Consider the following 15,445-nt stretch of genomic DNA (forward strand, 5'->3'; position numbering starts at 1 on the left):
GACATACTAGAACAACTAAAATGTGTAAATTTAATATACTGTCAAAAACATTTTTTCTACTCCTGTGCTCTTCTTTACCTTGTATCAAATTCTGGCCACAAATTTTCAAGTGTCAATTCAATACAATCTATGACAATGGATTTGTATATTTCTGCTTGTCATAGAGTAGTCAGAAACTAGAGTCAAACTGGACAAGAAGCAGAGAGCAGGCTAAAGAGGGAGAAGGGAACACATTTGGTTTTAACTGCAAGACAAGAAGAATGCCTGATGTTGTAGTCTTTATGAACAATACTTTTTCCACAGAAATGTGGTAGAAGAAGGCTAGACAACAAAGTGGTATAGACTACAGTTGACCCATAAATGTGCTGCAGATGCTTTAACCTTACTACTTCAATTCTATGCTGCAATGGAAATTTCAAATTGTCAATTCAAAGAAAAATAATTCCATAGTTTTCTGGCGTTTGGAGCTAAAAAAATAGCCTGAGTTACATTCAAAACACAATAAGCAAATACGTGATAGAAACACAGGAGTATAATATACGTACTCAATTCTTTAAGCTGCCCCTTACAGATTTCTTTTTTTTTTTGTGCTGTGACGTGTGTAAAATGTCAGATTTTCTTCCCTTTTTAAATAAAATTAAGAGTTTTAATAAATATTTGACACCAGAAGAACAAATACTGCCCTTAACACATTTAAGCTACATTTGGGAGGAAAACCACTTGCAAAAGCAACAAGCAAGCCACCAGAAAATAAGCAGAGTGAAAACACTCTAGGATACCAAACACAAATCTCCTTTCAAGAGAGTCTTTAGCTTCTTGCCGTAGGAGCTGTTTGAACCTCCCATCACTTTAATTGTGGAGGCTACTTAAGAAATTCTATGTCAGTCAGGACCAACACTGAAATACAACTATAGTAGTCCACTTTCAAATTTCTTGAAAACCCATTTAAGGATATCAGTAGGGGGTAAATTAAAGCTGTATGCATTAGGAAGCTAATAATTTGAAAAATGTACAGGGGCAATGAACCCTGAAGTTATCAAGCACTGAAATGACTAGAAAAGTGTTTTGAATAGTTCGAAATAGCTAAATAAAAAGTTGTTGAGGAAAAAAAAAATAAAATCTACCAGACAACCTAACTTAATATTAACACCTGGAGTATAACAAAATGTTGTAGATAACTTTACTTGTACCAAAAAAGTGTGTATGATAACACATCATAGTAGAGAAACACAGCTAGCTTGTATGGTAGCATAAATCAGTGTGCCCTTCTATCTACTCTACACAAGGACACTGTTACCTGAATATATTTCCATCAAATTCTAAGTCTTGTTGGACTCAGGTTTTCTACTCCAACATCTCTTGCACAATAATTTCTCCAAGCATCTGCAAAAAGTTAGTACTTTCAAAGAGCTGGATTAGGAGAAAGAATTGCTATAATGCTGTAATTATTATTTAACGTGAGGTGAAAAGGTCTTTCATGCAGAATCTGGAGGACTTGATTCAAGAACTATGAAGTCAGAATGGAAACCATACTTATGTCATAACTAATGCCTCTACCATCCTCACAAATAGTTATAAGCCTCTGAAAACCTCAGTATGCACAACCGTCTAGGGAATTTTGGAGAGTCTTGCTGGCAAGTACTACAAAACCGTGTTCCACCCAATGGACACAGGACCATCTAAAATCACTCCTCATTGTTGGAAGCAACTGAAAATCAGGACACCTGTTCCCTGAGCCCTCTGAGCTTTCCAGAAGAAACAGCCAAGACATTCTTGAATGCAGAAAGACAAGAAAAAGAGGTGAATGTGTAAGAAAGCAGCACAATGTAAGCTGAGCAGGAGAGGACAAAGAACAGCAAGATGGTAAGAGAAGGAATGCATTAACACTTCCAAAAATTTCACATATGTTAGAAATGAACAAAGGCATCCAGCTAAATTAAAAATGTGTGCCCAATGCAAGGCTTGAATATTGTCTTAATCCAAACACTGAAGGGTGAACAGAAAGAAACGCCGAGGCTTATGTGAGGCAAGAGTCCCATGGAAACAATTAAGCAATTACATAATGAAAAATGTGTCAGTGTCTACACACACACACGAAATCCAAATCAAAGTGATCTTAATTTGAGCATTCCTATCTTTTGGGTAATCTGCTTTAAGACAGCAGGATGCTATTTTAGTAAGATGGCTTTGAATTTAATGCCATTAAGTTAAGCACAGCTTGCCCAAAAACCTAGGCAGAGAACTTACTCTTTCCAAGTTTCTAAGCTCAGCTGAACACCTCCAGGTGGGATAGATGGAAGCACAACTTAGTAGCACTCCTCTTGCATGCCTTTGAAAAGCAAATTTACACACTGGGTTCCTGAGCAGCCCTGACATGCTAAGAAGCATGCTCGACATATACAAAAGTATACTTTCAGCTTTTGTATGTACAAAAGCTTACACACTATTTGGGTAACCCCTTGCACAGAAAAAACAGTCATTTGCCCAAAAGAGGTCACAGTAGTATAACATGAGTGCTATATTTAGATTGTTAAAACAGAATCCATAAATAACAGCAGCCATCTTACAAAATTCAATTGTTTCAGTTCTGTACCACCTTAAAATTACATGTTCTTTCTGCAAGAGGAATAAAAATATGCACTGAAATAATGTAAGATTTCCGTATCCATTATAGAAGGGATTCTCTGGTTTCTTAAAAGATGCAGAAACTCATGTATACTCACTGTCTTCCCAGACCAATATTTTGTTGTTTGTTTTTTTTTTTGTCCCAAAAACTTGATTAATGCCTTAAGTACCACAACACATTTTACAATTAAGCAACTTGAGAAGTGTCCTTTGAACAACATGATATGGACTACACATATGTTGAATTCACTTGATGCCAGCCACCAAAAATCCTCATTAAAGACAAGGATGGTTGTGGACTGCAACAATTTGAATGACAAGAGCCTGCCACTCACTTCACAGGAAGCCCCCATGGATTAAAAGTTTACATTAAGAACAAAGTGACTCCTTCCCCTCACCAAAAAAAAAGCAACTGGTAGGAACATCTTTCATGTTTTATTCGAGGTCAGACCCTGTTCCAATGATTAAAGACTCATTAACTGACTCAAAGCTGCCTTTCGTGCAGTAAGTAACAGCTTTGTCCTATAAATAAACCTTATAAACCAGATCACACCTAGGTAGGCCCAAGCTACAATTCTATCAGTCAAGAAAAAGATCAGAGCACCAAAAAACAAACAGTTCACCTGCCTTCAAGACAGGTACACAGAACTATATACAGAAGGCAATGCCTCAGTGTACAACTTAACTGTACTTAGGTGGCAAGGACAACAGCACACACAGTACTCACCATTTGCTTAATCAGCCATCAGGAGAGGACCTATTCTGGAGATAGCGTAGTCCTCCCATCAACAGATCTACAAGGAATCTTAACTAGTTTGTTGTTTTGAATGAAAGCACCACTCTTCATCCCTTCCATATGTGATCCAGTCAGAAGCACAGCCCAACACTAAGATACAAGGCTGCCAAATATTTTATGACAATTGCCAATATTTTATGACTATTTTATGACAATATGAGAAGAATGAAACAGATCTAAGTTTGAAGCATAAAATACTTGTGCAAGCTCTACTCAGGCATATTCTTGATTGTTTTTCTGCTGGTCTCAGCATCTCTTTCCCGTGCCTAGCTGTATCTCCAGGTTTCTGACTACAGAACAGGGAAGTTCTGTAGTCAGAACTTCTTAACCACATGGAAAAACATCTGACAAGTTTATCTGGAAAGAGTATAGGATTCCCCAGTTTCTGACTATAAGTCAAAATGGGAAAAGTATCTTTCCAGCAACATCTATAGGTATGCTATCAACTGTTAGCTCATAAACTATTAGCTCTTGGCTAGTCACAATGACTGGATCAACTGAGGTTCTGAATTACCACTTCAGATTCCTTCTGTCCATTAATACAGTGGTAAAGGCATCACTCTTCCCAGCCTGTTTTGCAAGTTAAGAATGGGAATTCCAAATTTGACTGAGGCCGCTATGAAATATTTCTAGCGTGTGAAAAATATTCAAATGATTCTGTTTTCTACAAACATTCTCATTTAAATATATTTACCTAATGTTCAGATAGGCTAATAAAAGGGTTCCCAAGTGCTCACACAATGAACTGGCAGGTTTTATTCACAAGAACGTTCTGGAATATCTTTTGCTGTTTTTCCCCCATTCTAAATGTTTAATGCATTCCCCATCCCCAAACTGTATAATAAGCAGCTTGAATATAAACAGCGTTCACAATACCTTAGAAAGAGAGTGGGAAAGAGTAAGCACCAGCACTCTCTTGCTGGAGTTCTGAAGAACATGTCAGTATGGTCCTAACAGGCATCTGGAATAAAAATGCTTAGTTGTCTGCGTACATATGTAAATTCAGCAATATCTATCCTGTTGGACAGAAAATATATGCAGGACTCTCTACAAAGGAAAGCAGAATTTCACAGTGTAAGTTTCCACATAGTGCTCTGTAAACAGTCAGAGCAGCTTGGAAAATAGCAAGAATATCATTCTATCAGGAATACATTTAGATAATTATATGGTTTTATTACCAAACTAAGCTGCTGCTACATGAAAGCACCCATTTCTCTCCCTCCCCTTCCTCCCCCCCCAAAAAAAAAAAGCTACCAACCTTTGTTTTGCATCTCAATAGCCAAACACAATGCTACTGCATCCCAACATATATATTTGCTATTATAGCTATTAACCACACTCATCTTCAAACCAAGACAAGACAGTATCTGACAAAGCACAGGAGAGAAAAAAGGGCTACAGCAAATATTTACAGGGATCCCTATCATCATAATCTGATAGCAGGAAACCATACAGCCTATAAGATCATTTGTTCTTAGGTCTCCCCAAGTAACAGTTACTTTCCTGTGCCATCTCTGAATGATTAAGTAACCTGGTTGGGATGTCTATCTAACACACCACATTCTCATACTAAGAGAATGCTTGCCAAGAGAGAAGAATTTTGAAGAGAATAACTGTAAGACTGTAAAGGTAGTTACAAAGAAAAAGGGGGTTGATGGTAGAGCCTACCTGTAGTAACCTTCTAGACATTATCTTTGCATTTTCCTGCTGTGCCATGCATTACTAATCAGTGACCCACTGGAAACTTCAGCACCCATTGAAAAGCCTGGCAGGGTATTTGGCTTTCAATTCTTCTACTCAGTTTATTCCCAATACAAGTATATTCATCAGGCTTAGAAACAACTCTTGAACAAGGGCAGCCACTCAGCAATGAAATGTAAATTACTGACATGTGCTAAAACCTGGACTTGCCACTGCTAATGAGCACATTAAAGGAAAAAGCTCACTAGATATTACTGCAACCTTTTCACTTAACCCTGTGTGTACTGAAAGCCGTAATTTAGCAACAATTAAAGAACTTACCTCGAAACAGTAAGATGTTATTCAGCAAGCGCATGTGTCCTACACAAGTCTGATGTAAAAATCAAGATGGACAAATATGCAAAAATGCCTAATCAGAAACGTGCACAATCTAAGTTTATTTTTAATCTAAGTTTCATTAAGCAGTTCAAGAGATAATATAAAAAGATATAAATGTATATGCCTACTTACATACATAAATCACAACCAAGTTTACAAAAAACTACTGGTGTCAAACCTCAGGGTATCAAATAAAATGATTTTCTGCCAGAAAGCTTAGGAATTCAACTTGGAGCAACTTTTCCTTTCCTAATGATAGCACGTTTGCCTTGATAAGCAGGTGACTTACTCCAGGACTTAGCCATCCAGCCAATTCCTTACCAATAGAGCGGTGCATCCATCAAATCCACATCTCCGATTTAGAGACAAGGTTATCATGGGGGACAGCATCAAACACTTTGCATAAATCCAGGCAGGTGATGTCCGTTGCTCTTCCCCTATATACCAACACTGCCACCCCACTGTAGAAGGCCACCAGATTTGTCAGACACAATCTGCCCTTAGTGAAGCCATGCTGGCTGTCACCAGTCACCTCCTTATTTTCCATGTGCCTTAGTAGATTTTCCGGGACAATCTGCTCCATGATGTTGCTGAGCACAGAGATGGGTCAGACCAGCCTGTAGTTCCCCAGGTCTTCCTTTTTTCCCCCTTTTTTAAAATGGGGATCATGTTTCCTCTCTTCCAGTCAGTGGGAGCATCACTGGACTGCCACAACTCAAATATCATGGACAGTGGCTTAGCACCTAGGTCTGCCAGTTTCCTCAGGACCCTCAAATGTATCTCATCAGGTCCCATGGACTTGTGCACCTCCAGGTTCAATAGCTGTTCTCAAACCTGATCTTTTGCCTACAGTGAGAAGTTCTTCATTCTCCCAGTCCCTGCCTTTGCTTTCTGGGGCTTAGGCTATGTGGCTAGAGCTCCTGCTGGTGAAGACTGAGGCAAAAAAAAATCATTGAGCACCTCAGCCTTCTTCATACCTTGGGTGACAGAGGTAATATTTATACCCTGGGATTAACAATGCATTCCAGAAACCTCCTGGATCACCTATGCCTTGCTTTGCTTTCTCCCCAACAGATATTGGGTTGGCTGAAATCCCCCACGAGGGCCAGGGCTTGTGAACATGAGGCTGCTTCTGTCTGTCTATAGAAGGCCTCATCTGCTTGGTCCTCCTGATCAGGTGGCCTTTAGCAGGCTCCCAATATAATATCACCTGTCCCTGCCCTACTGAATGGCTAAGTTAAAGTGAAATGTTAACCAGTTCTAATGACGTGAGACCTTATTCAACGTTTACATGCCTATATGAACATGCTTGTTCTTCATACTTTACAGCTTCCACTGTTGCTGTGACTGGTGGACCCACACAACAATAAAAAATAAAACTGAAGTTGTCTCATGTTGCAACGCACCTTCAGCAGGTTGGGTTGTTTTGTTGTCATACAAACAATTCAGGGTATTTGAAAGCTTTCCATAACAAAATGCAATGTAATGTAAGGGCAACATAAATACTCTACAAGTGTTGTATAAAAACCTGTGAAAACAATCAGGACAGATGCAACAATCTAAAAGGAAGCAAACAGTAGCATAAAATAAACTCTAACTTCATAAAAGTAAGATTAAATTCTAATATTCAATCTGAATTTAAGTACTAACTTCAAGAAAGTATTTCCTAAAATAAGATCACAGTCAAAACACATACTATGGAGTAAAGCACCCCAAAAATTTTGTCTAGTCCAGAATAATAGGCCATCTTCAGAAGCATGTTTTCATTTAACATCTTTCATTTAACATCTTTTTCAGCAGCTGATACAGAAATTTCTCAAACACCTTAAAAAAAAATGGTTGCCTGTCGTGATCAACCCTCGTGAAGCTCACTCCTGGTTTCATTAGGAGTTGTATGTCAGAATTTAATCTAAAATGCTGTCAGGCAGCAAGAGATATTAGTCCCCTAAAACTCTAAAACCACAAGACCCAACTAAAGGAGGGTATAAATTAGGGATGAAGATTTAGCAGAAAAAAGCCACTAATGCAGAGGAAAAAAGCAAATACACAGCATCACTTATTGCAATGTACAAGTGTCTTCAAGCTAAAACACACTTCTACAAACAAAACAGTTTTTTTTTTTTCCCTGTGACTCAAAATATAGCTTTAGCACAGAAGACATTTTGTATGTCTCCTCTCACGTAAGACACCACTACTGACAACAAAATGTATATGAAAATACAGCATGGTGCCCATGTGGCAAACACCCTTCTTGGCTCATAAAGAGTAATTTCTGTAGACAGATTTTAGCCCATAACTTGCTGTAATTGGTTTTCAACTATGGAAGAGAACAGCAGTCAGAACTGGGAGATGGAAAATGGCTCTATTTCTCACACACATCATTGCTTCATTATAGTACTTCAACTCCACAGCAATACCAAAAAGTCGGCAATAGAATTAATTTTCCTGATATGCATATTCTAGTAATTATATATATGTATAGATTATTACATATAAGTAAGTACATAAAAACCTTAAGGATTTAGTCTGTAACATAAGACTACTGAATATAGATCATCCATTGTCAAAGTATAAATTAGCTCTTAAAAGTGCAGGCAGAAAACAGAACTGGTTATTAATATGACAGCACCACTTTGGCTGAACTCCGAGCTGATGCTTCATCTGCTTAGAACTACCTTACCACAAAAGGTAAGGTATCTGCTTACCTTATCACAAAAGTAAAGTAAAATCCATGAGACAACAGTTCTTACTTCAAAAGACATATCAACCCTTAACTGTTCAAGTCTAATCCAACTCCACTAGTAGCAACTGGACATCTAACACTGATTTAGAAACAGAGCAGACCCACATGACATTTTCAAGGTTACCATACTAATTTACATCAAAGATACTAGAATAGGACAAATTAACAAATCACATTACATCAAAATGGATGGAGCGTGTGACAACCAGACAAGCTTGTCTGCATCGTTACAAATCAATAGCAGAAAAGGGCAGAAAATGGAAACAATATTTCCTATATAAAAGGAAAATTACATAGCATTATGTTATTACAATGAAGAAAAAATAGACATACAGTTGCTAATAACCACAAAGGTGGAAAAAGGGCAAGAACATTCTATTTTCACAAGAACTGATACCACAAATCAAGAAATAATTGATTTTTTTTTTTTATTCTATTTTCTTATAGTTCAGATAGCTCTTTTCATTGGTCCCAGTGCCAGGACAGCAGTCAATGGGCACAAACTGGAACACAGGAGATTCCCTCTAAACATCACGAAGCATTTTCATTACTTTCCGGATGACAGAGCACTGGCAGAGATTGCCCAGAAAGGCTGTGGAGGTTCTCTCCTAGAAATCTTCAAAAGTCACCTGGACAGCCTGCTCTAGGATGCCTGGCTTGAGCAGAAGTTTGGACCAGATAACCTCCAGAGGTCCTTTCCAACTTCAACCATCCCGTAATTCTGTGATTCTTCTAGCTCATGTGCACTAGCAGAGGGCTAATAATGTCTGACAAACACTGCAGGTGATCTAATACCTGTACTACTTGTCCCTCCTGTGGATTTCACACAACCTGATCCTATAGTTAATTAGGTTATTTCTACAAAAAAGTTTAATTGGGATTAAATGCAATTATATCAAATAATATTCGGAAGCATTCCGTCCCAGAACAGTAAGAAGTCTCCCATCAACATCACAGTCTCAGAGGCAGAACCTTTCTAGGGGCACCTACATCACCTGTTCACCTAAATAAAAACATTGCCCACTGTTTATCACCCAGCAGAAGCATGATCTGCAGTCTCCATCAGAGCACCTTAAGCCACCACAGACTGCTTGAGCAGCAACACTATACTTTGCATGGCAGGACAGAATAGGAAACCCTCATCAACAGCTCTGTCCACCCTGAGCTTTGATGTAATCTCTGCCATAAGCAGAGACAATTCCTGATATTAAACTTCCAAATCTGCTTTCCTCCCCCCTCCACCCATCACCTTTCAAAACAGAAAAAATAAATGCCAACCACTTACTTGACTGGTTTCCTATATGGCAACCCTTGTGGGAACATCACATGAATCACACCAAATGCTACCCAAAAAATGTAACATACATTGAATCATAAAGGAATTTCAAATTTTACTTAGAAATAATGAAGTCATACACAACAACTGTAAGGAAACACTACTGCCACTAACATTGCATTTTAAAAGGTGCCAATCCCATAATTAGCTCTGTGTAGGGCTATGGATCCACCTAAACAAAGTTTCTTACAGGTCAGACATGCATCCCCTTACAGAAAGGGATATACTTAGTTCTTTGTTTTACCTTTTCCATCTCAAGCATACAGCCATTTACAAACATGTGATTAACCACTTCTATGTGTATTGTTTGCCCATTTATTTCAGACAACATTTTTTTGTTGTTGTTTTAATTCCACCAAGAATGTTAATCTAGCTTCAAAGGTAAAGAAAAATAGCACTGGCTGCTTTGTTCCCCCCTTAGTTCTTCCCAACAGTAGTTACTAAAAAGACACAAAAGACTTGTAGAAAGAGGTTTCACTAGGTATTCCAAAAAGATCCATATCTTATCCCAAAATTGAATCCTTCTGTCCCACCATGTGTATGGCTACTACTGCAGAGGAGGGTATTTTGGCAGAGCATGGGGACTAGATTTTTTTTTGCTTGAAGAAACAATGTCAAGACTGCATTCAAAAGAAGAATACTCCAGATTAAAGGTTAAACTTATAACCTTAATTCTTACCATTTATAGACCTATTTTATGCACAAATTCCATGGGCTTTGAGGGAAAATATATCACAATGCACCACCCGTGGAAGTAGGAATTTTATCATATACGTGCCTACAAGTGACCAAAATACATAGAAGATGTAAACCCTACAAATTGGTATTTTTTCATGCTATACTTTGCAAGTAAGTAGTGTTAATCTTGTTCTTCTTTTTTTTCCCCTACCATTCTTCCCCTCAATAACTTCAGAAGGGACTTCTGTGGCAGAGGGGGAAGAAGTTCATTTGTGTTTTTCTTTTATTTAAAGAGTGAAAACTGATCCCAGTATGAGTAACTGAAGTACAGAGTCATCATGCATCAAGGTTTGGGCTTCTGGCCATTGCCATAAAGCAAGAACATACATAACTTCAGCTACAGGAATAAGACTCCTCCTTGTTACTAACTACACCACAGGAAGAAGTGCTCAAACTGAAAGAATGACTGGGGCAACCCAGTCTCACATTCACTTTCTGTCACACTCTTCTCTCCTATTTCCTTCTTTATTCAGGAAGAAAATGAAGAAAAAAAAAGTCACCAAGACCATGGGCCAATCTCAAAGCATTTGACATGCATGTGAAGAGGCTTGACTCATCACTCCCACCCCCCACTGTAACAGATGCTCTGTAGATTTACAAGGAAAAAGAAAATGGCAATTTCAGAAGAGTATCTTCCAACAACAGGCCAACCAAAAGGCTCATCTTTAGTCTCAAGGCTTTCCCCTTGCCAAATTTCAAAGGCCTACTGCAGACAATAGCACTGTTAGAGCTTCTCAAAGAGGGTCTGCATCAATTCTGTGTAATGGGATACGTTAAGCAAGCTAACGTAAATACAGAGGTCACTAGCAAATTTTTTAATAACGTGAAGAAACAAACTGTTCTTGCACCTTAAGATTTAGGTTAATATTGAACACTATGTGCTTATTCCACAAAGCGAAAAAAAACTGCTTACATACAGATATATTGGCACACAAACTACAAGCAACAACTTACGTACTGGTCTTCACAACCCTAATATATATATAGATTACTCTTCTAGAGCACTGCAAGAGCTCCAAGTTGGACAGCTCAAATTTCTGAATTAAAATTATAAGTTAAGATTCTAAGAAACTACATTCACTTGCCCAGAACCACAATTTATTCTTCTACGTAATAACTAGTGTACCTCAAATACCAGCCTTAAAAGTTTTTCAAGAAATTTTGTTTTAAAACTGCTATCTTCCAAGAAAACAACCTTCAGTTTGACAAACTCATTAACTGACTTCCTTGATATAAACGCAGTGAATCCCTTTTCTTTAAGCTATCAAAAGCAACCAGAGCAGATACACCTGGAAAGGTGATTGAATGCCCCAGCTTTTCATATTGGATCACTATGAATAACATGCCAGATCACCTTTTAGAAGATTTGTTCTGGAGCCAACAAATCATTTACTTGAAATCCCAAACCTGTTTGTGCTCTCCTCCATTCTAAAAAGAGGAATCCCAATACCCTTCTCTCACTAAGGGTAGAGAGAAGAAAAATAAAGAATGGTAATTTTTTAGTACTCTAAATGTATCGAATTCTTTACAGGGACTGTCTAAAGCTGTCCACTTACTCCATGGATCATTTAGATAATAATGAACAAAAAGACATGCCTTTGTTCAAATCACGCACAGTAGGATTACATGTGAACTGACCCTCCGTGTGTTAATTGAAGACAAAGCTTTGCTTTGAGCTCATTACCACTCTTACAGACAAAATGGTAAGTTTAAAACATTTAGTGTACTTGTGTTTCCAAATCTAGGTAGTCTTGCTTTAAAAACAAGATAGGCACCAAGAAATAAACCCAGATTTCACAAGTATATCAGTACTTTCAGCAACTCAAAAAACAAAAAACATAGTATATGTGCAAAGAAAGGAATGGGGAGAAAGATGAAAACAGAACAAAAGCACATCCTTGCCAGCTTCATAACAGTTTTGTAACATTTATTACAGGCTTTAACAAAGAAGAGAAGCAGCAGGCAAGCTTTCCTCTTAAATATATTAATCAGGTTGTCTGGAAAAAAAAGTAGTAGTCCTCAGTGATAAGAAGACATCATTTCACTAATTCTCACTAGGGGTTCAATATTCTAGATCCTCTGACATGAACAGACGCATGATTATGACTTAATTGAGACTTTTGAGAAAGCAAAAGCAGAACTTGTTTTTACTATATTTTTAGGGAACAGAACACACCAGGTTTGTGAAATTCAATTAAAAGCTATTTTAAGGCTGTAGCACCAACCCAAATTGAACACGTTTCTAGTGACCACGTTATTTCAGGAATTCACTATTAAAGCATTTGAGTGAAAAGATGAGAAGGAAGGGGAAGAGGATCTACAGGAATGTTTGTTCTTCCTTCATTTCTACTTAATCCCGCCAAAAAAAATTGTTCCAGATTGTCATGTCATCAATATTGTAATTTACATCACCAAATAATAACCAGATTACTAGGACACATGCCCAGTTTGGAGTAAGAACTATCAAATTTCAAAGTTTGGCAGCAAAATATACCACATAATAGCATGATCAAGTACTTCCGTTTCATTCATTATTTTTTTACAGGAACTGCCAACTAAAGCCAGTTATCGTGCTGGTGCAATCCAGCAGGAACATAATTTGTTATAAATTAAACCAGGAATCTTCCCTCTAAAAAGAGGCTCTGATACACGAAGCAGAACAGAAAAAGCCTCTAAACTACATAAAAATAACATGCAAGAGATTACCCTAGATTTGGTAAAACCCAGCAAGTGCCAACTGTTTAGAATTCCTTTCAACTTTAACAGAATACCACCACCACTCAGCAACCAGCAGGACACGTTCAGTATCACACAGAACTTGCATTTGTTTTTATCTGGTGGCTTTTAAGAAGCATGGCAGCTAAGAAGCATAAAAATCGGAGTTCATTCCCAAATATTTTCCTTGGTGAGTGGGTGGTATTATCACCAAAGAACTAACTGAATTGTAACAGTCTATACTACAATTAGAACTTGAGCCAAAAGGGACATGAAGGAAGATGCAGAAACAAGAGCTATTCTATTAATGTTAAAAACAGAAGAGATTTTACAGAAGCACATTCCTCATCTGTTTCTACACTGAACCAAAAAAAAAAGGTATAAATTACTCTTGAAAACAGTAACAAATTTCTCTTACTGCCTGCAAAAAAAAATAACAACAAATTAATTTTCTTCCAGCATTTCATGGGTGACACAGTTTGGAGGAAATCAGTAAAAGATACATGTATCAGTTTCTGTGATACATAAAAACCCCACAGAAGTAAGGAGATTGCAAAAAAAGAATTTTTATAGATTCAAATGCGAAGTGAAAACACCACCCTCAACTCACTTTTTGGTCCTTTCAGAGGATGCAGTTCTACAATACATGACTTCCAGCATAGAAGCCAGTTTTTAAACAGCTTTCTATTTCTATCCTGAAAGTGCAGTTCGGCACCTTTTCAGGGCTGCTGATACAGCTGTTCACCAGCTGTGCTATGAGTCACCAAAATGATCACTTAAAAACAGATACTTTCAACTTAGATCATTTCAGTGACCCAGTTTTACAGAGCAGCCACAAACAGTACAAGCACAAGTGAGAATGCTGAGGGGTTCCTATGTCCTTAGCATAGCTCTTACAAACAGGCACCTCCCCTTTTCCCAAAAGAAAATAGACTGCAACTACACCCTTAAAATATCCTTGAAATCTGCCCTGAATTGGTGTATTGATTCCTCAGATGGCTTGAAATGAATATATACCACCTAGTGCATACTTCGCAGCCAAGCAAAGGAAAACAACTTACCAAACGTCTAGCAAATTCTTTATTTTCTGAAAGAAATCCGTATCCTGGGTGTACCTGTAAAAATAAAACAAATAAGTTTAAGTTGATTGACTTCTGGAGCCAGACACCAAATTTGCTAACGCATTTTAGATACCAGGGAAGGTAAAACAGACCAGCAAGCATTTAAATTAGTTGAATAACTTAAGAAGCTGTCATAACACGTTGATTTAGCTGTTTTAAGTCAAGCTGTAAAAATTTAATGGTTGAACTTAATTTTCTGAAACAAATATTGCTTACTTGACTACAGAGACAGATGCTGTTTGCAGAGACTGACGTGCTCACTTTGTTCTTTTGCTCTTTTTAAGTCCATTTTGCCACATTTACATCAGTGCAGACTTCTACATCTATACTCATCCACACTCTTCTCAATAACCACTGTGAAGCACTCTTCACCCCAAAATACATTTTAGCTCTGTTCACAACAGCACTCCTAAGGTCCACAATCACGAGCCTCCTACCTCTAGCGACCCTTGCTGGAGAACAGCATTTACTGTCTCATTAGTATAAGTGATGCATCCTTATACGTCCAGTGTGCTATTCACACCCCAGTATAAACCCTGTATAATTACTTGATGTGAGTGTGGTGGAAAAGTTTTCTTTCTGCAACTCGTAAGATTCTTCATCTGATATACTTCAAGAGACAAAGTACAAGCCATTTTACCACCCTCTTTTAAAGAGTGTAAACAACTGCAACCTACTTTCAGAAACTCTGAGGGAGGGAAATAGGAGTCATTTTCTTTATAAGGAAGTTTTGGATCCCTAAAAGCACCATATCAAACATCTCCTTTGAAAGGAATTACCCTGAAATGGTTTGGATCAGGATTGTAATTAGTGTTGCTCAAATACATCCATCAAATTTTACTTTAAAAATGCTGTCTACAGTAGCTCTGAATAACACATTTGTTTCATTGTCAGAACAAAGAACATTGGACACGTGAACATGACTACACATTAGTTTTTCCAACTGATCCCTGGTAAGCTTTGAATCCCTGGCCAGTTTGGAAGGAGAAAGGCAGAATAGTCACACGTATAAATAAGGGCTGAAGTGCATTTTGTAAACATCCTAAAACAAGCAATTACAGAATGCAGCTTCTTGTAAGTACCACGTGTATACGAGTCAAAAACTGATTCAAACCAAGTTTAAGAAGGAGCCTTTTTTTTGGACACACTTGTAAAACATTCAAAAAGCCATTATGGCATATAAAGGGTTAGCGCTCAAAACTAATTGGGATTTTTTTTTTCCCCTAGCAAATTTGGAAATGAACTGAAGCTGCTCCCTGGTGTGAAAGCTGAATCCAGCAGCCACCTGCAGG

The 15,445-nt window shown here is 37.8% G+C and overlaps 1 protein-coding gene across 1 annotated transcript in view; it reads right to left on the bottom strand.

The window, feature by feature from the left end:
- Positions 1-15,445, bottom strand: part of PCCA (propionyl-CoA carboxylase subunit alpha) — a 279,424-nt gene that overhangs the window by 220,559 nt on the left and 43,420 nt on the right. Inside the window, exon 6 of the mRNA XM_027443682.3 lies at positions 14,094-14,147. Within this exon, the coding sequence (XP_027299483.1) occupies positions 14,094-14,147 (54 nt within the window). The remainder of the gene's footprint in view (positions 1-14,093; positions 14,148-15,445) is intronic.

This window comes from Anas platyrhynchos, chromosome 1 (assembly GCF_047663525.1).
Source record: "Anas platyrhynchos isolate ZD024472 breed Pekin duck chromosome 1, IASCAAS_PekinDuck_T2T, whole genome shotgun sequence".
NCBI classification, from domain to species: Eukaryota; Metazoa; Chordata; class Aves; order Anseriformes; family Anatidae; genus Anas; species Anas platyrhynchos.